At 48.2% G+C, this 24691-nt stretch overlaps 1 protein-coding gene across 1 annotated transcript; it reads right to left on the reverse strand.

Moving 5' to 3' along the window:
* Nucleotides 1-753: 753 nt before the first annotated feature.
* On the reverse strand, nt 754-3088 carry LOC119966374 (frizzled-1-like). Its single transcript, XM_038797926.1, has one exon. It carries the CDS (start codon nt 2807-2809, stop codon nt 1103-1105), a length of 1707 nt encoding a protein of 568 aa, XP_038653854.1. The 5' UTR covers nt 2810-3088; the 3' UTR covers nt 754-1102.
* Nucleotides 3089-24691: the final 21603 nt, after the last annotated feature.

Consider the following 24691-nt stretch of genomic DNA (forward strand, 5'->3'; position numbering starts at 1 on the left):
AGGCCAGCAAGAGTATGAATTTTGCTTATTCAGCTGTTCAATGCCAATATAAACATCAGCACTTGTTTTTTTTAGGCTTTTAAACAATTCTTTTACACAACCGTACAGAAAAGCAGTATTTTCTGTCTCTCCATCAAAAATGTTAAAGCAAATTCAAGTCAAAAACAATCTATAACAAAGATGCATTGAGGATGATCTTTCAATCCGGCTAAATTAACATAACAAATGGGAGTGTTCCCCCCCCCCCCCATGCACTAGCCAATGAAATTAGTACTGCCAAATCGAGGAACTAATCAAAATAAATAGCAAAACTAAGTGCTCCTACGCCCTGTATAATTTCGGATTTCAAGACTCATTTTGATCCAGCATTTTTGTATAAATCCAGTTGGGTAGATTAAAATGCAAGACTAAAATAACCAAAAATAATTAATTTTACGACTTGGGGAGCAGAGCAGCCATCAGATGCGGATCTGGGTGTCTGGGGTAAAAGTAATGCATAACTCCATTATTTAGTCTTTAAAAAAAAACCCTCGCCTTCCATTCAATCGTTCTAACGTTGTGTAACGAACGGCGAAATTGCTGTGTGTTGGCGTTAGGACCCAAGGGGAAGCCTTTCATTCCGGGGTTAGACTAATTGTCCCATTGCCTCCAGGTCCAATTGGTGTCTCGGTAGGTTCGACATTCAGACAGACATGCGAGTTGGCAAGCAGCAGGATTAACTTTCTAGAGTCTGACTCATTTGTAGCCCCCCCCCCCCCCCCCCCCCCTCCCTCCGTGCTTCGATCACAAGTTTGAGTGGCGACAATCCTTGGTTTCCGAGCACTGGAACAAGCAGTGCCTTCACCCTCTCCTCCCCCCCATAAAAAAAGAGGGGGGGGGGAAATAAAAAGGAAAATCCTCCACACATTGGGGAAAACAAGATACACCTCTGGAGGTGATATTTTAAATACAAATATATAATTACAAAACAATCTTACAGATGATATTTACAAAAGGTACAGTACTTTGAAATAGTCTGCCACATCTCCAAACAAACTGGGTTGTGTGTTTTGTGGGTGTTGTCCCTTCCGTTCGGAACCACGATTTAAAAAGTTTATCTCCCTCACACGGTCGTCTCCCCGTGCTTACTGTTTGTGAGTCTTGTGTAGAACTTGCGCCACGAATGTAAAGTCTTACCGGACCAGATCCAAAAGCCCGAGGTGATGCCCACTATGAGTGTCATGAGGTACTTGATCATGTAGACGGTGAAGTCCGGCCTCATGTGAGGGCGCTCGCCGCGGGGGCAGGGGATGGCGTAACTTTTGCACGCCTGGCTGACCCAGCTCTTCTCCCACTGCGGGCGGAAAGCCTGCTCGTAGAAGTAGCAGGCGATCACGATGGTGGCGGGCACTGTGTAGAGGACACTGAAGATGCCGATCCGCACCATCAGCTTCTCCAGCTTCTCCGTCTTGGTGCCGTCGTGCTTCATGATGGTGCGGATGCGGAAGAGGGACACGAAACCGGCCAGCAGGAAGGAGGTGCCGATGAAGAGGTAAACGAAAAGTGGCGCCAGCACGAAGCCCCGCAGCGCGTCCACGTTGTTGAGGCCCACGAAGCAGACCCCGCTCAGCACGTCGCCGTCCACCTGGCCCACGGCCAGGATGGTGATGGTCTTGATGGCCGGCACCGCCCAGGCGGCCAGGTGGAAGTACTGCGAGTTGGCCTCGATGGCCTCGTGGCCCCACTTCATGCCGGCCGCCAGGAACCAGGTGAGGGACAGGATGACCCACCAAATGGAGCTGGCCATGCTGAAGAAGTAGAGCATCATGAAGAGGATGGTGCAACCCTCCTTCTTGGTGCCCTGGGCCACGGTGCGGTAGCCGTCCTCCGCGAACCTCTCGTTGCAGACCACCTTCTCCTCCAGCAGGAAGCCGGCGATGTAGGCGATGGCCACCATGGTGTAGCAGCCCGACAGGAAGATGATGGGGCGCTCGGGGTAGCTGAACCGCTGGATGTCCACCAGGTAGGTCAGCACCGTGAAGAGGGTGGAGGCGCAGCACAGCACCGACCAGATGCCGATCCAAATGCGGGCGAACTTCAGCTCCTCCTCGTTGAAGTACATGAGGCCGTTGGTGCGGGCGGGCTCGCAGGGGGCCCCGCAGTCCTTCTCCCCCAGGAAGTGGTAGTTCAGGTAGGCGGGCACCTTCAGCACCCGTGGGCAAACAAACTGCTGCTCCCTGCCGGGGTAGCCGCGGGGGTAAATGGTGCCGGCGTGGTCGGGCAGAGACTGGGTGGGATCCAGAGTCGGACTGCCTTTCTCCGTGTTGTTCTGCCCCACGCACAGGTCCTGGGAGCCGTGCACGGGAAAGTTTTCGCAGCGGAGACTCTCGGGCCACTGGAAGCCGAACTTGTTCATGAGCGCCTCGCAGCCCTGCCTGGCCCGCTCACACAGCGAGCGGCACGGCGGGATGGCCTGCTCCAGCACCGTACACACCGGGGCGTACATGGAGCAGAGGAAAAACTTCAGCTCGGGCGAACACTGCACCTTGACCAGCGGGTAAAACTGGTGAACCTCCAGGCCGGCGTCTTCCTGATTCGTGTGACCCAGCAAGTTCGGCATGATGGTCTGGTTGTAGGCAATGTCCGTGCACAGGGGGATGGAGATGGGCTGGCAAAAGCCGTGGTCGGGGATCGAGATGCCCCTCTCGCTGTTGTACTGTCCCTGAGGCTGGACGGCTCCCCAACCTTGGACAAACATATGAAGCACCAACAGCCAGCGAGCGCCCGCAAGTTTGCACAGATCCAGATGGAAACAATTACTCACAGCCATACTTTCCCTCGCTCTTTCCTTCTCCTCAAACTACTTCTTTCACTTTGCTGCAGGAATCGATTCCGCGGCATTAAATACAAAAGTTTGGAGGTTTTCTTTTTGTTCTCGTTTGAAAATGTTTTCGGCGCTTGTATTTTGGGGATGTGATTTTTTAAAAAAAAACACAAATCAAATGCCAAAAGAAAAGATCCCCAACCCCAGCAGCAGCCAGCGCGCTCCGACACCACTGTCCATTTGTGTCACTCCATCAGCTCGCCGCCGCCTGTTTCTAGGAGCCCCCTTCCCGTCTGGCTGCGCATTGCGCGTCAGCGAGAGGCGCCTTGAAACCGGCTCGGTGGGTTCCTCTATCCGCAAAGTTGGACCAATCGCGATCTGGTTGCGGCCCAGCCCGAGCCAAAGGCAACGCTGTGATTGGCTGGCAGTTGTGAGAATATTTGCATAATTGGCAGCATTGGGGGGAGAGGGCAGTGAGCCTCTCTCCCTCACCCACCCACTCACCACCTCCTTGCTCACCCACCCACTCTCGACTCACACCCTGGGCTTCCTTCCTCACTCACAACTCTGCGTCCGAGGGATTAAGGGCAGGGTGGAGGAGGCGCCTCGGTGCTGATGGTAAACAGAATGAAGAGTTGCGAGTTGTACAAAGGAATGTGAATGAATCATGCCTGGGTATCAAGCCTAGAGGGAGCTGATCTTTGGAGTTTTCTAGGAAGGTTGGGAAAGAGAGAGAGAGAGCTAGGAGGCTGAAAGCTGCAGGGACATGGGGCTCAAGAAAGGGGAGTTTAGAAAGATAGGACTCCGGGAGTGGGTAAACGTGGAGGAGAGTTTACAAGGGCTTGGTTCAGGAACTGGAAGTGTCCGGGGATAGAGACAGACTTATTCGGAGCTGCGAGATTCCCAGATGTTTTCAGGTTTGGGTCTGAAGAGGGAGGTGGGGACAGCTGAACTTTCAGGAGGACGAAACAAGAGTGGAAGATCCTCCTCCCTCCCCCACAGCACACACAACACTCTGAGAGAGGTTTGTTTTTATACGCCCAGTGAATAAAGAGAGAACTCGGCCTGACTTTTCGACGTTCAGGTTTTATTTGCAATCACGGAAATTGCTGCGTGAATCTGGCATTAGCTTCAAATATGGCTGGGCCGAGTTATTTTGCGGTCTTAATTTTGTTTTGTTTATGAGCCCAAGAAGTTACGACAGTTTTTATTGTTTAATGGGCGAACCGAATAGCGAGAAAAACAACTTTTAAACTCCAGTATGCATTTTCAAAATAAATACACTGACATGTTTTTTTAATTATAAAAGCGAAATAGAATCTGAGGGGATTATAAACCATAACTGGAGGACACATTTTAACACTTCAATCATTACCATGTTTCCAAGATGATGCAACACAATGAACAAAAAAAATCCCTTAATGGATTGGGTTAAAGCGCTTCTTTTTAAAGGCTGCAAGTCGCGGCACGCTGTTGACAGTTAAGTACATTCCTACTGCCCCTAAATATTTAATCTCTGTCAACAATCATTCGTTGGATTGATCGCAGGTTTGTAGGGTGTTTGGACAATCTATTGTAGAGTTACATTCATTGTGATATAATACTATTGAAATAAGGCAATACTTGTTTCTTGTCTAAATCAATCGGGTCTGTTATCAACTCCTGTTTCGAAAGCACTTCACAAGCGAGATTTTGGGGAGAAGTGACAATAATTTGACGCCGCGGTGTTGAGGCCAGAAGACGCTGACAATCGTTCGGGCATCGAATACATTAGCAGGTAAATAGATCGATAAATTAAAATCATAGTGGAAATGAATAACAACACGCGCTGGCAGTCAGCACATCTGTTAGTGGCATTTGGAACACATTCGCCTTTCGTTGTAATTACAGCAACGACGAAAGACATAAGGTTATATAATGTTTTTCAAGACCTTGCACGCCTTTAATCGCATTACAGCCAATTGAAGTGCAGGAAAAGCGGCAGCCAATTTGCACAGAGCAAGCTCCCACAAATAACAATGCGGAAATAGTGCATGAGGACCACCCCGCCCCCGCTCCCCCAGCTCTGGCCATAGATAATTTTTTTTAAATTTAGATTATCCAATTATTTTTTCCAATTAAGGGGACAATTTAGCATGGCCAATCCACCTACTCTGCACATTTTTTTTTCATTTTTTTTAAAATTTAGATTACCCAATTATTTTTTTTGCAATTAAGGGGCAATTTAGTGTGGCCAATCCACCTACTCTGCACATTTTTGGGTTGTGGGGGCGAAACCCACGCAGACACGGGGAGAATGTGCAAACTCCACACGGACAGTGACCCAGAGCCGGGATCGAACCTGGGACCTCAGCGCCGTGAGGCGGTTGTGCTAACCACTAGGCCACCGTGCTGCCCTCACTCTGCACATTTTTGAGTTGTGGGGGCGAAACCCACGCAGACACGGGGAGAATGTGCAAACTCCACATGGACACCCAGAGCCGGGATCGAACCTGGGACCTCAGCGCAGTGAGGCAGCTGTGCTAACCACTAGGCCACCATGCTGCCGGCCATAGATAATTATGATGTGGAGATGCCCGCGTTGGACTGGGGTGAACACAGTAAGAAGTCTTACAACACCAGGTTAAAGTCCAACACTTGTTTCAAGCACTAGTTTTCGGAGCACTGCTCCTTCCTCAGGTGATACCATAGATAACTAGTTATCAAAAAATCATCGGGGCACATGCTGAATTGTGATGATGATACAAAATAAATAAGTAGTCATAATTCATGACAAGGTTATTTTCGTAGTCTTATGCAGTCCCTCAGAGGCGAGGATGACATGCTTCTACGCTAAAAATGAGTTCTGAGGATACTAATGCGTGACCACACCTCCCGATCACAGGTGGGGCATTTCATAGAATCCCTGCAGTGCAAAAGGAGGCCATTTGAGGCCCGTCAGGACTGCACCGACCCTTGGAAAGAGCACTCTACCTCGGCCCATGCCCCTATTCCATCCCCGCAACTTAATCACCTCACCTAACCTTTTTGATACTAAGGGAGAATTTAGCAAAGCCAATCCACCTAACTTGCACATCTTTAGACTGTGGGAGGAAACCGGAGCATCTGGGGGAACCCACGCAGACACGGGAAGAAAGTGCAAACTCCACCCAGACAGTCACCCGAGGCCATAATTCCTAGCCTTCCTGGGGATGGTTTACCCTGTCAAAGCTCTGGATAGCGTGCTTGTTTCAGGAGTCTCGTGTCAGGCATGTGGACAATGTGGCCCATCCAGCGGAGCTGATTGAATGTGGTCTATGCTTTGATATTGTGGATGTCGTCCTGTAGCCACCTAAGATGGACACTGGGCTACAAAATGGAGAACTGCTAAGGCTGCAGGGAAAAACAGTCTTAGCAAGGACAAGCCGTTTGCAGGAGACTAATTAGCATTCTGCACGTACAGAAACCAGTTTGTGGCCAGGTGCAGAGTTTCAGCCAAAGGTGTAAATGGCAACAAGATCTACATAGTAATGAGGTGATCCAGATCCAGACCCCGCACAATAGAAATATTTAAGTATGAATGGGTACTTTTGAGTAGACGCCCAGACAGAACGGCACCACAGTATCCAACACAAAGAACCATAGGGACAGCCCACCCATCGAGGGACGACCCTCAGATTGGGGGGTTTGGAAGATATCGATTGGGAAAGGCCCAATCGATACATGGCAGGTAAAAGGCCCGCCCCGAAGGGGCACGGACTTCTAGTTCGAACATGGTTCGGTCTGTTTTGTCGCTCCGGCTCTGCTTTGCTGATACATCGCATCCTGACTCCAGTTCCATCACCAGCCATTGAGCCATCAGCCATCGAACTGCAAGTGCCAATACAACGATCGCTACGTGATCCAGACCTTGCTAGATCCTGACAACTTTAAGTACCTGAGAGTTGCAGACCAAGAACGGGACGAAGGCCTTGTCCCCTGACCTTGCCTGTTCCTGTCTAGATAAGTATTTTAGTTGTTTAGTATTAGAAGTAAGTTAGTCTCTTTAGCGTATGCATGTGTATTTATTATATTTGTCATAATAAATATCAATCGTTTGGACTTACTAATCGGTGTACAGATTTATTACTTTGAACCTGACCTTGATATACTTGTGAGGTGTCTAAATACGGCACCTGGCGACTCCTGAGCATAATTACATACACAGAGCCATAGTAGTGTTAAGCACACGGCCTTTAAACAGAGGCGTGTTAATACACTCCAGTAAAACGAGCAACATTTAGTGGCGACATCCTGACGGGACGCGGTTACAAGTGGCACCCCCACTCCGTCGAGGACCCAGAAATTTGAATTAGAAATCTGAGTAAAGAAAAAGGAAAAATCACAAGTAATCAAGGTGTTCAAACAAATAAAGATAATTCGGAAGTGTGTTTTGTGCATGCGTACTAACAGGGTTGTAAGGAAAACCTGAGAGCTTTTGTTGCGACGAACTGTCGGGAGTTTTGTGAGCGGAACATAGCGTAAGCCTTACCCGTCTTGTAAAACATAACCTCAACACCCCCTGTTCCAAATTTAAGCAAGAAAGATAAAATGGCCATGCAGGCAATGGAACGCCTCATGAACCCAGAACGGTTTGTGGTCGCAGCGACCAGCAGTAGCCGAGTAGGTCAGTGTCCCATGTGGGAGCTGGAACTCCGCAAGTATCTGCAAGGAAAGGGATGGCCCCTTTGGAAATAGTTCTGTATGAATGAGGAGACAGGTTCTGGAAGTATAGGACATACTTGGTGGGAGAACCTCTCTCAAATTCATAAGAAAAACCTTAGTGAATCACGCAAGCCGATGGCAATCGTGTCCTGTTTGGCACAGTTGCGAGGCACTGAGGAGGTTGTTCGGACGCTCCGGGCAGAATTAGAAGAACGAAATAGGATGAGCAAAGTGGATGTCAGGGACATCGAGAAGGAGAATATGGAACTTAGAGGGAAGCTGGCAGAGAAGGGTAACGAGGTGGATGATGCCAAGAGGGCACATCAGTCATGTCTAGCCCATCTCAGCAGTTCCCAGACCCAGTACGAAAAGGCCTATCAGGTTGTGCAACGTGCCGTCCTGATAAGAGAAGAATCAGAAAAGCAGGTAGAGGCATTGCAGAGGCAATGCTCTGACCTAAAGGCAGCTTTAAGAGCACTCCATGCTGCCACCACAGAACAAAGACAAAGCACAGTGGATCATGCCAAGTGTAGGAAGCAGATTGCGGAACTGCAATCTCTGCTTTCAGTGTAGAATGGGTTCCAAAGTACATTTGGAACACAGCTAGATGAGGAGAATGCCCCAGACTGGCAGGAATTAAGTGAGACAGCGCAGCGCTATGTTCAGGGAACATGTGCGCCAGCAGCGCAGCAGAAAAGACAAGCACCCCAACCCCCCACAGATCAAATCGCTACCGCACCAATGAATTCAGTCACCACCCAAAGGAAAGCGACCACAGAAGGCGCACCCGATATTACCTACACCACCCCCTTAACTGTAACCCAACTCAGGGACGCGTGTGAGAAAATCACTCCGTTTCTCCCCACCGCAGACCCCCACCAATTTTTCGCGAAAGTGAAACAACAGGCAACCATGTACGGCCTGGACGAGAGAGAGCAGGTTAAGCTCACGGTTCTGAGCTTAGACCAATCTGTAGTAGCAGCCCTCCCCGACCCACAGAACGTTGGAGGAGGCACCCTAGAGGAAATGCACACCTCCATTTTAGATGCCATAGGGTATAACCGAGGTGACCCAGTTGAGGGACTTAACAAGTGCCGACAAAAGAAAACCGAGCACCCCACAGCATTTGCAGGAAGGCTGTGGATCCATTTTAACGCAGTTTTCGGCGATTTAAATAGAGCACATTTGAACCGTGAAAACATGGTTAAATGGACGCGCACCATAATTTCCCATGCCACAGATGCAGGACAGAGTGCTTGCAACAGTTATGACCCCTCAGAAGAAGCCCACAATGAGAAATGGGTCCTGAAAAGATTGTCCCATGCTTGGGAGCAATCAGTTCAGGGCAAAGGCAAAGTAAAGTCCCCAGTGGAAGCTCAGGCTGCAGCGGACATTCAGGCAGTGAGAGCACACCAAAGCCCCGCATGGGTAAATGAAGGAAAGAACAGCCCTCCACAGAAGTCGCTTGAATGCTACAACTGTGGCCAGTTAGGACATTGGGCTAAGGAATGCAATGCACCCCAAAGATCACAGAGAGGCAAGCAGACAGGCACTCTGAATAGAAACAAAGCAAAGCCGATCCATAGTATAGGGATACAGTCAGGACAGACCAATGTGGACGGGACGGACTGACGATGTTCGGGCTCCCCCACTTGGGTCTGTGACACTCTTTCGGATCAATCCGGAAGACCGGTAGTCACAGCTAAGGTTAGAGGGAAGCCCATAGAGTTACTTTGGGATACAGGAGGGTCCCGCACCATAATTAATTCCACCACCACGGCACAGGCAGACACGTGGCCGACCACCTCACCATCACACTTAGCGGTTTCACAGGTCACTCGCAGCAGGGACACATTACAGCCCCCGTAGCAATCCAGCTAGGGAACATTTCCACCAGTCACCCAGTTGTATTAGTAAATCTTCCCCGCTCAGCAGAACACATATTGGGTATAGACTTTATGAATGCCCATAGCCTGTCGTTCGACCCAGTAAACCAGTGTGTCTGGCGAATGGCAAGGTCAGACAGAGCACCCACTACTCTCACAGTTGGAGAGTACGCTAATCGGATTAGCGCAGTAGGCGAATATTCTTTTGACCTGACTACACTAAACACGGACAGACAAGTGAGAGCAGTTTTAAACAAACACAGGACAGCATTTGCCAGTCACCGGCACGACTGCGGCAGAATGACTGGACAAGTTCACGTTACCGGACCTGACCCCCGACCACAGAAACAATACAGATTTCCCCTAGAAGCAGAGGGAGAAATAGAGAAAGTAATAGGTAGCTTATTGGAGCAAGGGGTACTTAGAACAGTAGCCTCGACCAATAATGCTCCTATTTGGCCAGTGAGAAAGCCCGACGGATCATGGCGTCTGACCATTGATTATCGGGAGCTCAACAAAGTAACCCCAGCAGTAGCCCCCACGGTAGCAACAAGTCCCGAGACCATGCTCAAACAGGGACTCAACTCCAAATTCTTCACAGTATTGGACATTATCAATGGCTTCTGGTCAATCCCATTGGCAAAGGCGTGCTAGTACAAATTTGCCTTCACGTTCAAAGCACAGCAGTATACGTGGACATGCCTCCCACAAGGATTCCACAATTCCCCCTCCATTTTCCACCGACAGCTGGCGAATGGTTTAGAAAATTTTTCCCGCCCCGAATGTCTGGTACAGTATGTGGACGACCTATTACTGCAGACAGACACAAAGGCAGAGCACATTACGCTTCTGGCCGAGCTCCTGGAACTTTTAACCTCAATTGGATGTAAAGTTAACCCCAGAAAGGCCCAGATATTGGAAAATAATGTGATGTATTTGGGTACAGTCATCACGCACGGCAAACGCGAGATCGAATTCAAAAGGATTGATTCGATTGTCAAATTGCCCCTTCCCCAGAATGTTTCAGCCCTCCGGTCGTTCTTAGGACTGGTTGGGTACTGTCGGAACCATATCGATGGTTTTGCGACAAAGGCAGCCCCACTCTCAGACCTCCTTAAGAAAGGAGCCCCTTGGGAATGGCTTCCGCAGCATACAGAGGCTGTGGAAGAATTAAAGAGAGCCCTTAGCGCAGCACCCGCGCTACAAGTCCCAGACCAATTCTCCCCCTATGCAATAGAGGTAGCAAGCACAGATCTGACCCTCTCGGCCGAGAACGGCACGAGTAACTACGACCCGTGGCTTATGCCTCCCGACTTTTAGACCCAGTAGAACAAGGATTCTCAGCCTGCGAGAGGCACCTCCTAGCAGTTTTCTGGGCAGTTCAATACTTTTCCTACATTACCGGACTCAACCCCATCACCATTTTGACCGAGCACACCCCCACACAGTTACTCCTAGACGGTCGACTGAAGGACGGTTCAGTTAGCCAGATTAGGGCAGCTAGGTGGACACTACTTTTACAAGGACGGGACATTACGGTAAAACGGACCCGGACACACACATTTTTAGCCGACAACCTCCAATATCCAGGACAGCCCCATGAATGTGAAATTGTAGCACCCCTACACAACACAGGACCCTTTATAGCGAAGACACCCCCCAGGAAGATAGGGAACCCAAGACAAAGCCCCCAACACACAGACATGTGTGGCCCACTGAAGATATACGTGGACGGTTCATCCACGGTTTTAGATGGTGAGTGTATAACTGGATGCGGCATCTATGTCGAGGATGCGCAGGGTCGCGCACTCGACGAAATAGCACTAAAATTGCCAGGTCACTTAGGCGCGCAGGCAGCAGAGCTCGCGGCCATAGCTTACATAGTGGACCACCCCGATTCTTTCCCCAGCCCGGCAGACATATACTCGGACAATCTATATGTCTGCAACAGCTTAACAGATTTTCTACCCCTGTGGAGGACACGAGGTTTTGTCTCCGCAGACGGGAAACCCCTTCCATCAGCCCCTTTACTCCGCCACATCCTAGACAAAGCGAAGGATAGGACCTTTGGCATTATAAAAGTTAGAAGCCACCATAGGTCATTCCCCCCCTGGAAATGTAAAAGCCGACGTACTGGCTAAAGCAGGTTCCAGGTGAGGACACTTTTGGACACCCCCAGCTAGCGCACCAGCTAGCGCCCCTGTGAGTGCAGTTCAAGTCTCACACACGGACATTAAAGATTTAGCCGAGGCACAGAAGCAAGATGAGGATCTCAGGGAGATTTTTAAAGGAAATTTTGTGCCCCAGTATGATAACTTCCGACACGCTCTGACCACACATGAGGGTGTGATCATCAAGGACCAGCTTAATGTGGTCCCGCAGCAGGACAGAAACCAAATGATTGCCTTGTTCCATGACGGACACGGACATCAAGGGATCGACCCGACCACGAGGCACCTCAGGCAACTCTGTTGGTGGCCTAACCTAAGGACCGATGTAACCCATTACATTGAGAATTGCCTTATTTGCGCCCAGAATAACCCGGAGAGGTATTCCAAGAAGGCACAGCTTCGGCATACTCGACCAGTTAATGGCCCCTGGACAAACCTCCAGATCGACTTTATAGGACCATTGCCCCCTTGTAGGAATGGCTATAAATACGTACTGGTTGTAATTGATACCTTTACCAAATGGGTAGAGGCATTCCCCTCACGAACGAATACAGCTAAGACAGCTGCAAAGATCCTGACCCACCACATCTTCACGAGATGGGGTTTACCCAGAAGTATAGATTCGGACCAGGGATCTCACTTCACAGGACGTGTCATGAAGAACGTCCTGACCATATTCGGCATTAAACAAAATTTCCACATTGCGTATCACCTACAGTCCAGCGGGATTGTAGAGCACATGAATCGGACCCTAAAATCGACCCTTAGAAAAATGGTTCAAGAGAACAATTCTACATGGGATTCAGTACTCCCATTTGCACTAATGTTTATCCGAAACACGGTTTCAACATCAACAGGATTCACCCCACACACACTCATGACCGGACGCCCTATGAAAGGTACAGAATTCCTTTTAGGACTGGACATGACTAGCCCCGAAGTGACGGCCCTCACGCATGAGAAAGCTGTTGAAGACCTAGTTGAGACTGTGAGGTCTGCACAGATCGCAGCCGCAGTTCAACTAGGAAAACGCCGCAGACAAAGCACAGCCTGCTTTAATAAGAACGTACACCCCACAGAATTCCAAGTTGGGCAACAGGTAATGCTATCTGTGTATAACCCCAGCAGTTTTTTGGCACCAAAATTATCAGGCCCATATTCAATTTCGGACAAAATTAGCCTCTCAGTTTACAGGATAAAATACCCCAATGGAAAGACTGCGTGGTTCCATACTAACCAACTGAAGGCATATGGAACACAGTCTAACCACGCACACCATGTCCTGCTAGACGCAGCAGAACATCTCGCCCCGCCCACTAGAGACACGTTTCCACCATCCCCCTCACAGACCAGCTCATCATCGGACTCGCCCACGACTCCGCCCACTGACTTCAGACCACGCCCCGAAACGCCCACAAGCTGCCACAGCAGAGACAGCGATACTGCTAAGGCTGCAGGGAAAAACAGTCTTAGCAAGGACAAGCCATTTGCAGGAGACTAATTCTGCACGTACAGAAACCAGTTTGTGGCCAGGTGCAGAGTTTCAGCCAAAGGTGTAAATGGCAACAAGATCTACATAGTAATGAGGTGATCCAGATCCAGACCCCGCACAATAGAAACATTTAAGTATGAATGGATACTTTTGAGTAGACGCCCAGACAGAACGGCACCACAGTATCCAACACAAAGAACCATAGGGACAGCCCACCCATCGAGGGACGACCCTCAGATTGGGGGGTTTGGAAGATATCGATTGGGAAAGGCCCAAAGGGAAAGGACTTCTAGGGACTATAAAAGTAGACCCCGCACATGGTTCGGTCTGTTTTGTCGCTCCGGCTCTGCTTTGCTGATACATCGCATCCTGACTCCAGTTCCATCACCAGCCATTGAGCCATCAGCCATCGAACTGCAAGTGCCAATACAACGATCGCTACGTGATCCAGACCTTGCTAGATCCTGACAACTTTAAGTACCTGAGAGTTGCAGACCAAGAACGGGACGAAGGCCTTGTCCCCTGACCTTGCCTGTTCCTGTCTAGATAAGTATTTTAGTTGTTTAGTATTAGAAGTAAGTTACTCTCTTTAGCGTATGCATGTGTATTTATTATATTTGTCATAATAAATATCAATCGTTTGGACTTACTAATCGGTGTACAGATTTATTACTTTGAACCTGACCTTGATATACTTGTGAGGTGTCTAAATACGGCACCTGGCGACTCCTGAGCATAATTACATACACAGAGCCATAGTAGTGTTAAGCACACGGCCTTTAAACGGAGGCGTGTTAATACACTCCAGTTAAACGAACAACAGTCCTAAGCAAAAACATAGATTAATATAATAATAATCGCTTATTGTCACAAGTAGGCTCCAATGAAGTTACTGTGAAAAGCCCCTAGTCGCCACATTCCGGCGCCTGTGCAGGAAGGCCAGTACGGGAATTGAACCCGCGCTGCTGCCATTGTTCTGCATCACAAGCCAGCTGTTTAGCTCACAATGCTAAACCAGCCCCTTCAACCAGTTGGTGTGCCTATGGCGCTGTTGAACCTCATCGTTGATGTCTGCCCAATGTTGACAGTAGGCACTCAAGGTATGGAAAATGGTCCACATTAACTAAGGCCTCATTATGGATATTGATAACCAGAGAGTAGTGCTGGTGGTGGAGCCAGATTAGTAGAGGACCTCAGTTTTACAGATGTTTAGTGTAAGGCCTAGGGTTTTGTAAGTCTCGATGAAGGTTTTGATGATGGCTTGGCGCTTAGCCGCTGAGCGTGTGCAGACGTAGGCATTGTCTGCATACTGTAGATCAATGACTGGATGGAACAATGACTGTAGGCGACGGAGGTTGAACGGATTCCCATTTCATAGAAACCCTACAGTGCAGAAGAAGGCCATTCAACTCATTGAGTGTACATCGACCCAAAAAAAAGGAGCAATCTACGTAGTCTCACTCACCTGCCCTATCCCTATAACCCCAAGCAGTGGTCATGGCCAATCCACCTAACCTGCACATCTTTGGACTATGGGCGGAAACCGGAGCACCCAGAGGGAACCCACGGGAAGAAAGTGAAAGCTCCACACAGACAGTCACTCAAGACTGGAATCAAAACTGGGTCCCTGGCACTGTGAGGCAGCAGTGCCAGGCAGAGGATCATGCTCCATCATCCATTGCGGTTGACAGACCAATGCCTGTGTGGGGTCAAAAAAGGCCATGTACAAGAGTTGTTGTCATGCAATGAATATCATGTCCAAAGATGTGCAGGTTAGGTGGATTGGTCATGCTAAATTGCACTTAGTGTCCAAAAGGTTAGGTTGGGTTACCGGGATAGAGTGGAAACCTGGGCTTAAGTAGGGTGCTCTTTCCAAGGGCTGGTGCCGACCCGCTGGGCCAAAAGCCCACCTTCTGCACTGTAATTTCTTTGATTCTATGTCCATTGTGTCCCTTAGTTTCAATAGAAAAATAAGAGTCTAAAATAATAAAAGTTTGCGCAATTATAATTTCTGCATTAAAATAATTGCAATCGGTTGCAAATTACAGGTCTCTTTAATTGGCAGAATAGAAATGAAAGGTTTACTTCATTCTTCATTTTGTATCAAAGTAATTAGACCATGGGCTAGATTCACCACCCCGCGCTGCTGGTAATGGAGTTCCCAATGCAGCAGAGAATCAAGCATCAACCAGAATGTTGATCTCATACCAATGCCCTGGTCCCCCCCTGGCAGCTGCATCGAGGTTTGCGCCCACACCAGTGGGAGTATACAAATGGGTCAATTTGAAACTCTGGTCCTCTGGGACTCACGTGGGCAAGAATTGGTGCAGGTATTTCCCAGCATTTCCCTGAAGTGGTGGACTCGTTGTGGGTCAAGGGTTAACTCTTTTAGGGAGTTGCCCCAAATTCTACTAGAGGATCACCCCATCCCCGCACAATACAAATCCTGCCCAGCCCCCCCCCCCCATAAGAGAGCCCCTCCCCAACAGAAACCCCCTCATAAGAGAGAGCCCCCCCAAAGAGAGAAACCCACCAGAAACCCCCACATAAAAGATACCCCTGCCTGGAAGCCCCCATAAGAGACTCACACCTGAAAGCCCCCCATAAGAGAGATCTCTGCCTGGAAGCTAGAGGTAGCCATGATGTGGCGTTGGACTGTGGTGAGCACAGTAAGAATTCTTACAACATCAGGTTAAAGTCTAACAGGTTTGTTTCAAATCACTAGCTTTCGGAGCACTGCTCCTTCCTCTGGTGAATCCGAGGAAGGAGCAGTGCTCCGAAAGCTAGTGATTTGAAACAAACCTGTTGGACTTTAACCTGATGTTGTAAGACTTCTTACTGGAAGCTGGAGAGCAGTCCAGACAGAAACAGTGAAAGAAAAATTACTGCTTTAAAATCCACCTGCGCGATACCCGTTGTCCCAGGCAGAGAAAGCACCACCTGTAAATTCCTAAAAAATGAAAACCACATCAGCTGGGTTTAACCCCCCTCAGATATTTGATCTGCAAGGCATTCATATCAATGTGAAATTGATTTTACTTGGCTGTGATTGACAGCTTGCACACAGCCAACTGTCTGGTTTGTTTAATCTCCTTTTCCTTCATGCTTGAGTGGTTTTCAAGTAGCTAGCTGTGAAAGGAACCAAATGTTTAAAAACATCTAGCTAGAATTGACAGCTCCTGGACCACATCAAAGAGAGTTAAGTGCTTTTTGCAGAGAAAAAGAGGAAGTGAGAGTTTTGACAAAGAGTCATCCAGACTCGAAATGTTAGCTCTGTTCTCTCTTAGATGCTGTCAGTTCTGCCGCGATTGTGCATCATTTTCTGTTTCTGTGTCTAAAACTGAACCTGGTGAAGCTGCAACACAGGACTACTTGCATGCCAAACAGCATGTGATAGACAGAGCTAAGTGATCTCACAATCACCTGATTAGATCCAAGCTCCACAGGCCTTCCAGTTGTGAATGTTGGTGGATAATTAAACAACTAACAGGGGGAGGAGTCTCCACAAATAGCCTAATCTTCAATGATAGAGGTGCTCACCACATCAATACGCATTTGCAAAAATCTTCATCCATAAGTGCCAAATGGATGATCTTCTGAGCCTGGTCTTGAGGTCCCCAGCATCAGTCATCTGCCAATTTGATTCACTTCACGTGATGTTAAGAAATGTCTGAAGGCACTGAATACTGTAAAAGCTGTGGGCCCTGTTAGCATTCTAGCAATAGTATTGAAGACTTGTGCTCCAGCCACTCCACAAGCAAAGCTGTTCCAGCACAGCTACCACACTGATATCAACCCAGCAATGTGGAAAATTGCCCAGGTGTGTCTTGTCTATAAAAAGCAGGAGAAATCCAACATGGTCAATAGCCAACCCATCTTTCTAGTCACGATTATCAGCAAAGTTATGGAAGGTGGTACTGTTATCAAACGGTACTTACTCAGCAATGACCTGTGCACAGATGTTCATTTGTGGCCACCAAGACCACTCAGTTCCTCATTTCATTACAGGCTGTGTCCTAATATGGACAAAAGAGCTGAACTCGAAACTTGAAGTGAAAGTGACTGCCTTTGGCATTTAGACAGCATTTGATGTACTGTGGCAGTTGGGAGTCTGAACAAAATTAGGAAGTCAGTGGGAATCGGGGGGAAACACTCCACTGGTGAGAGTCATACCGAGCACAAAGGAAAATGGTTGTGGTCATTGCAGGTCAACCATCTCAGTCAGGACATTGCTGCAGGAGTTCTTCAGACCTACCATCTTCAGTTGCTTCATCAATGACCTTCTCTTCATCATAAGGTCAGAAGTAGGGATGTCCACTAACTATTGTGCAGTGTTGAGCATAATTCACAGACTCAGATACTGAAGCAGTCCTTGCCCATCTGCAGCAAGACCTGGACAATATCCAGGCTTGGCTGATAAGTGGGAAGTAACATTCACGCAATCCAAGTGCCAGACAATGACCATCTGCAACAAGAGAGAAACCAGCAATCTCCCCATGACATTCAATGGCATTACCATCACTGAATCCTCCGCTATCAACATCCTGGGAGTTACCATTGCCCCGAAGCTGAACTGGACCATGGATACAAATACTGTGATTAGAAGAGCAGGTCAGAGGTTGGCATTTCTGCGGCAAGTAACTCACTTCTTGATCCCCAAAGCCTGTCTACCATCTGCAAGGCACAAGTCAGGAGTGTGACATTAAACTCTCCATTTACCTGGATAAATGCAGCTTCAACAACAGCTAAGAAGCTTAATACGATCCAAGACAAAGTAGCCTGCTTGATTGACACCCCATTCACCACCTTAAACATGAACTCTCTCCAACACTGATGCACAGTGGCACCATTGTGTACCATCTATTAGATGCAATGCAGCAACTCGCCAGTGTTCCTTTCAAATCTGCAACCTCTACTACCTGGAAGGACAAGCACAGCATAGGAACACTGCCATCTGTTAGTTCCTCTCCAAGCCACATACCATTGTGACTTGGAACTATATTGCAGTTCCTTGACTGTCACTGGGTCAAAATTCTGGAACTTCCTTCCTAAGGTGTTGCTCCAACACATTGTTATGGGCCAGGGGTAATCCTTTAAGCTTTCCTTTTAACATCCATAAGACTTAAAACACCTTTTACCAGAAGCACATTAGGTTTACATTCACTACTGAGAACATTTATAATTCTGAATTCGCCAAATGATCAAGAGATAGTCTTTTCATGGCAGAGAGGTCAACAGTACACCTGCTCTGACTGGCGTCAGCTCCAACACTGAAAACAAAACTAAAACACATTCTGCAGCAAACAGCCTAAAACGAAAGTAAAAAGCTAACAGACAGTCCAGCTCCACCCACTCTCTGACATCACTGCAGTAGTAAACACCCATTTCTTAAAGGTACTCTCACTACAGATATTCATATACACAACATTTATAAACATTCATTTCTTAAAGGTACTCTCACATGACAACACGGACTGCATGAGTTTAAGAAGGCAGCTCGTCACCACTACCTTTTCAACGGCAGTTAGGGACCGTCAATAAATGCTGTCCTAGTCAGTGATGCCCATATCCCCGGAATGAATAAGTTTTAAATAATACTCTTCCCAACTTTGCACCTCCCATTCACTCATTCAGTATCCCCTCTTCCCAACCACACCCCAACTCACTCAGCAGATCCACTTCACAAGACCCGCCCTCCTCCGCTTACTTAGCAGCCCTTCTTCCCAACCTCTCTACCTCTACTCCGTTACTCACTCAGCTGCCCCCTCATTAAGGAGGTTACAGCTGGGCACGTAGAAAAACTCAAGGTTATCAAGAGGAAAACCTCAAAGTAATCGGGAGAGTCAGAATTATTTTGTGAACGGGAAATCACGTTCAAACAATGTATTGGAGTTCTTTGAAGGAGTGCCATGTGCTCCTGGGAGCCTGTAGAGGTACTGTACTTGGATTTCCAAAAGGCATTTGATAAGGTGCCCCATTGAAGGTTATGGCTGAAAATAAAAGATCATGTTGCAGGGAATGACATATTAACATGGATAGAACATTGGCTGGCTGGTAGAAAATAGAGAATATGCATAAATGAGTAATTTTCTAATGGCATGATGTAATGAATGGAGTCCCCCAGGGAACTTCAACTTTTTAACATTTGCATCAATTACTTAGATAAGAGGAGCAAAGGCAAGGTAGCTAAATTTGCAGATGACACAAAGATAGATAGCAAAGACCCGGCTTCGAATCCCAGCCCTGGGTCACTGTCTGTGTGGAGTTTTCACATTCTCCCCGTGTCTGCGTGGGTTTCACCCCCACAAACCAAAGATGTGCAGGATAGGTAGATTGGCCACTCTAAATTGCCCCTTAATTGGAAAAAATAATTGGGTACTCTAAATTTAAAAAAAAGAAAAAAAGATAGATAGCAAAGTATGTTGTGACGAGGTTGCAGATGGATGTAGATAGGTTGAGTGAGTTGTAAAAAATCTGGCAGTTGGAGCAGAATGTGCGAAAATGTGAAGATGTTCACTGTGGCAGAAAGCATAATGAAGCAGAGTATTACATAAATGGAGAACGACTGCAGAATTACAAGGTGCAGAGGGATTTAGGTGTTATAGTGCACGAGTCACAAATACTTAGTATGTAAGAACAAGTAATTAAGAAAACTAATGGCGTGCTATCCTTTATTACAAAAGGAATTGAACATGCAAGTAAGGGTGATATGCTTCAATGAGAGAAGGCATTCATGAGACCAAAGCTCGGATACTATGTGCAATTTTGGTCTGCTTATTAAGGAAGGATGTAAATGCCTCAGAGACAGTTCAGGGGTGGTTTACTAGATTGACACCAGGAATGAGTGGGTTGTCATGAGAATAGGGTGGACAGGCTGGGCTTGTTTTCACTGGAGTTCAGAAGAGGTGACTTTATTGAAGTAAATAAGATCATGAACGGTCATGACAAGATGGACATGGAAATGGTGTTTCCCCTTGTGGGTGAGTCCAGAACTAGGGGGCACAGTTTTAAAATTAGGGGGCAGCCTATTAGGATAGAGATGAGAGGAATTTGTTTCTTTCAGAGCACAGTAAGAAGTCTTACAACACCAGGTTAAAGTCCAACAGGTTTGATTCAAACACGAGCTTTCGGAGCGCAGCTCCTTCCTCAGGTGAATGGCGAGGTATGTTCCAGAAACATTTATATAGACAAAGTCAGAGATGCTGGACAATGCTTGGAATGCAGGCATTTGCAGGTAATCAAATCATTACAGATCCAGGGAGAGGGATAATCAAAGGTTAAAGAAGTGTAAATTGTCTCAAGCCCGAACAGTTGGTAGGATTTTGCAAGTCCAGGCCTGATGGTGGGTGGTGGATGTAATGCGACATGAATCCAAGATCCCTGTTGAGGCTGCACTCATGCGTGCGGAACTTAGCTATAAGGTTTTGCTCGGCAATTCTGCGTTGTCGCGTGTCCTGAAGACCGCCTTGGAGAACGCTTACCCGGAGATCAGAGGCTGAATGCCCTTGACTGCTGAAGTGTTCCCCGACTGGAAGGGAACATTCCTGGCTGGTGATTGTTGCACGATGCCCGTTCATTCGTTGTCGCAGTGTCTGCATGGTCTCGCCAATGTACCACGCTTCGGGACATCCTTTCCTGCAGCGTAAGAGGTAGACTACATTGGTTGAGTCACACGAGTATGTGCCGCGTACCTGGTGGGTGGTGTTACCACGTGTAATGGTGGTATCCGAGTCGATGATCTGGCATGTCCTGGGGTGGAGAAACTACGACATCTTCTTCGCAGCCTTCAACACATCATCAATGAAGATGAACATCTTGCCAAGGTCATCCCCACACCCCCACTACTGGCCTTCAAACAACCGCGCAACCTCAAACAAACCATTGTTTGCAGAAAATTACCCAGCCTTCAGAACAGCGACCACGATACCATACAACCCTGCCAGGGCAATCTCTGCAAGACATGCCAGATCATCGACTCGGATACCACCATTACACGTGGTAACACCACCAGGCAGGAATGTTCCCTTCCAGTCGGGGAACACTTCAGCAGTCAAGGGCATTCAGCCTCTGATCTCCGGGTAAGCGTTTCCAAGGCGGTCTTCAGGACACGCGACAACGCAGAATTGCCGAGCAAAAACTTATAGCTAAGTTCCGCACACATGAGTGTGGCCTCAACAGGGATCTTGGATTCATGTCGCATTACATCCACCACCCACCATCAGGCCTGGACTTGCAAAATCCTACAAACTGTTCGGGCTTGAGACAATTTACACTTCTTTAACCTGTGATTATCCCTCTCCCTGGATCTGTAATGATTTGATTACCTGCAAATGCCTGCATTCCAAGCATTGTCCAGCATCTCTGACTTTGTCTATATAAATGTTTCTGGAACATACCTCGCCATTCACCTGAGGAAGGAGCTGCGCTCCGAAAGCTCGTGTTTGAATCAAACCTGTTGGACTTTAACCTGGTGTTGTAAGACTTCTTACTGTGCTCACCCCAGTCCAACGCCGGCATCTCCACATCATTTCTTTCAGAGGGCTGTGTGACATTGGAACTTACTGCCTCAGAAGGTGGTGAGGGCGGACTCATTGAATATCTTTAATGTGGGATGAGGTAGATTTTTGTTAGGCAAAGGAATCAAAGGTTATCGGTGTGTCATGATATTGTCGCTTTAAGAAATGTTTGGCTTCTCATGTTACTGCAGTGATGTCAGAGTGTGGGTGGAGCTGAGCTCTGGTTCTGCTTTTTCGTTTCACTTTGAGAAAAGCTTGGGTGTGTCTCTGTCTTTTTGGTTTCGTTTTTCAGTGTGTTGCAGCTGAAGTCAGAGAAAGCAGCTGTACTGCTGTTCTCTCTGCCATGAAGGACTATCTCTTAATCATAGAACATAGAACAGTACAGCACAGAACAGGCCCTTCGGCCCTCGATGTTGTGCCGAGCCATGATCACCCTACTCAAACCCACGTATCCACCCTATACCCGTAACCCAACAACCCCCCCCCCAACCTTACTTTTTAGGACACTACGGGCAATTTAGCATGGCCAATCCACCTAGCCCGCACATCTTTGGACTGTGGGAGGAAACCGGAGCACCCGGAGGAAACCCACGCACACACGGGGAGGACGTGCAGACTCCGCACAGACAGTGACCCAGCCGGGAATCGAACCTGGGACCCTGGAGCTGTGAAGCATTTATGCTAACCACCATGCTACCGTGCTGCCCCAATCATTTGGTGAATTCAGAATTATAAATGTTTTCAATATTGAATGTAAACCCTGATGTGCTTCTGTTTGAAGGTTTGTTAAGTCTTCTGAGTGTTAAGAGAACAGCATACAGGTTACTTAGTGTTGTATTCTTTGGGGGTTGTATTTGAATTACTGGTTGCTAAGATGTTCACTGTTTGTTTTAAAAAGGTTAATTTGAGTTCATAGAATAAACATTGTTTTGTTTGAAAAAACACTGGTCCATTTCTGCTATACCATATCTGTAAAGTCAGCCGTGTGCTCCCCATACCACAATCTATTAAAAGGTGTGGGTCAGGTGAACTCCATGATACACTTTGGGATTCTCTAAACCCTGACCCATAACAGGTGGTAGATGAGAATGTGGAATTTGAAACACAAGCAGATCAACCAGGATCTTATTGAATGGTGGATCAGGCCTGAGGGCTCAGATGACCTACCTCTGACCCTATTTTGTATGTTTTTATATCTATGCTTCTCTACTTCTAATCTCTTACACATTTCCAATTTGAATGGCTGCACCATTGGAGGCCGTGCTGTCAGCTCCCTGGGCCCAACCTCTGCTGATATGCTGATACATAATCCAGGAAGGTTATTGTCACTAAAATTGCGGCAAGTGAAACCCCGCCACCAAAAAAGCACAGAATATGAATTTCAGGAGCCGTGGTTCTATAGGTTAGGCATGACTGTGTTGGTGTCTTCCTATACCTCTCCCTCTCTCTATCTCACTCCCCTCCTTGAGACACTCCTCAGAGCATGCCTATTTGACTCAGTGTCATATATTTTATAATGCCGTGTAGGGCATTGGGAAGTTTTATTATGTTAAATATAATGATAAGTTTTTGTTTTACTTTAACCATCTCCTGCCAGAAGTGCTGAGTGGATGATTTATGGCAGCCTCCTCCTGGGTCCTCCATCCATGTTCCCACAAAGATGTGCGGGGGCATGACCATGCAGCAATTGGGAAATTGCTGCCCAGTGGAGTAAATGAGCTGGCACAGGCAGCAGTCCCTTTAAGATGCATGCATGCATAGCTGCAAGGCTATATTAAAGCGACACCGCAGTGAAACATTGGGCCGTTGACATTGAAGGGATATTTGACAGAACATGGGACTGGATTCTCTGATTATGAGGCTATGTCCTCACGCCGGCGTGGGAACGGTGGCGTTTTGTGCCCGGAAATTTGGCGCAAAACGGCCACCTATCCTCTGTGTAGCTGGGCCTAGCATGCCGGCAGCGTAGAGCACCAGCTCTAGCTGCCGATACGGCCTGGAGAATTGCCGGGTCCGTGGCCGTGCAATTCTCAGTGTTGTGCATGGCGGCGGCCTGCAGCGGCCGCGCTGTGCAACATGGCGCCGGCCACCCGCGGACCCAGCCTGCGAAATAGTGCTCCCCCTTTGGCTGGCTTGTGAGCCCTGGACCACCCCCCAATAGTACTCCCAGCCCCTGATAAAGTCCCCCCTGCCTGCGGATCGGCCCTCCCCCGACGGTGGCCACACTGGACTGAGTCCACAGCCGCCACGCCGAGTTTCCGACGGGTGAGACCATGAGAGACCCACGCCGTTGGGAACTCGGCCAGTCGGTGTCGGAGCATCGGGGGGGTGGGCCTCAAGTAATGTCCTGAGGCTGTTGGTACGGCACTTTGGAGGGGCCGGAGCTTGGCATAAGCGGTGCCGCCCCCGATTTGGTCATGAACGGGGATTCTCCGGCCGATCGCTGAATGTGATTTCAGCATCGCCGACCAGAGAATCCTGCCCATGCTCTCCATTGTCACAAATGCCAGTCTTCAGTCAATTATGTGCGACACGGTAGCACAGTGGTTAGCACTGTTGCTTCACATAGAACATAGACATAGAATTTACAGTGCAGAAGGATGCCATTCGGCCCATTGAGTCTGCACCGGCTCTTGGAAAGAGCACCCTACTTAAGCCCACGACTCCACCCTCGTCCCGTAACTCAGTAACCCCACCTAACCTTTTTTGGACACTAAGGGCAATTTAGCAGAGCCAATCCACCTAACCTGCATATCTTTGGACTGTGGGAGGAAACCGGAGCACCCGGAGGAAACCCACGCGCACACGGGTACAACGTGCAGACTCCACGCAGCCAGTGACCCAAACCAGGAATCAATGAGACACTGGAGCTGTGAAGCCATAATGCTGACCATTATGCTACCGTGCTGCCTAGCGCCAGGGTCCCAAGTTCAATTCCCGGATTGGGTCGCTGTCTGTGCAGAGTCTGCACGTTCTCACCGTGTCTGCGTGGGTTTCCTCCGGGTGCTCCGGTTTCCTCCCACAAGTCCCGAAAGACGTGCTGTTACGTAATTTGGACATTCTGAATTCTCCCTCTGTGTGCCCGAACAGGCGTCGGAATGTGGTGACTGGGGGCTTTTCACAGTAACTTCATTGCAGTG

This window comes from Scyliorhinus canicula, chromosome 5 (assembly GCF_902713615.1).
Source record: "Scyliorhinus canicula chromosome 5, sScyCan1.1, whole genome shotgun sequence".
NCBI classification, from domain to species: Eukaryota; Metazoa; Chordata; class Chondrichthyes; order Carcharhiniformes; family Scyliorhinidae; genus Scyliorhinus; species Scyliorhinus canicula.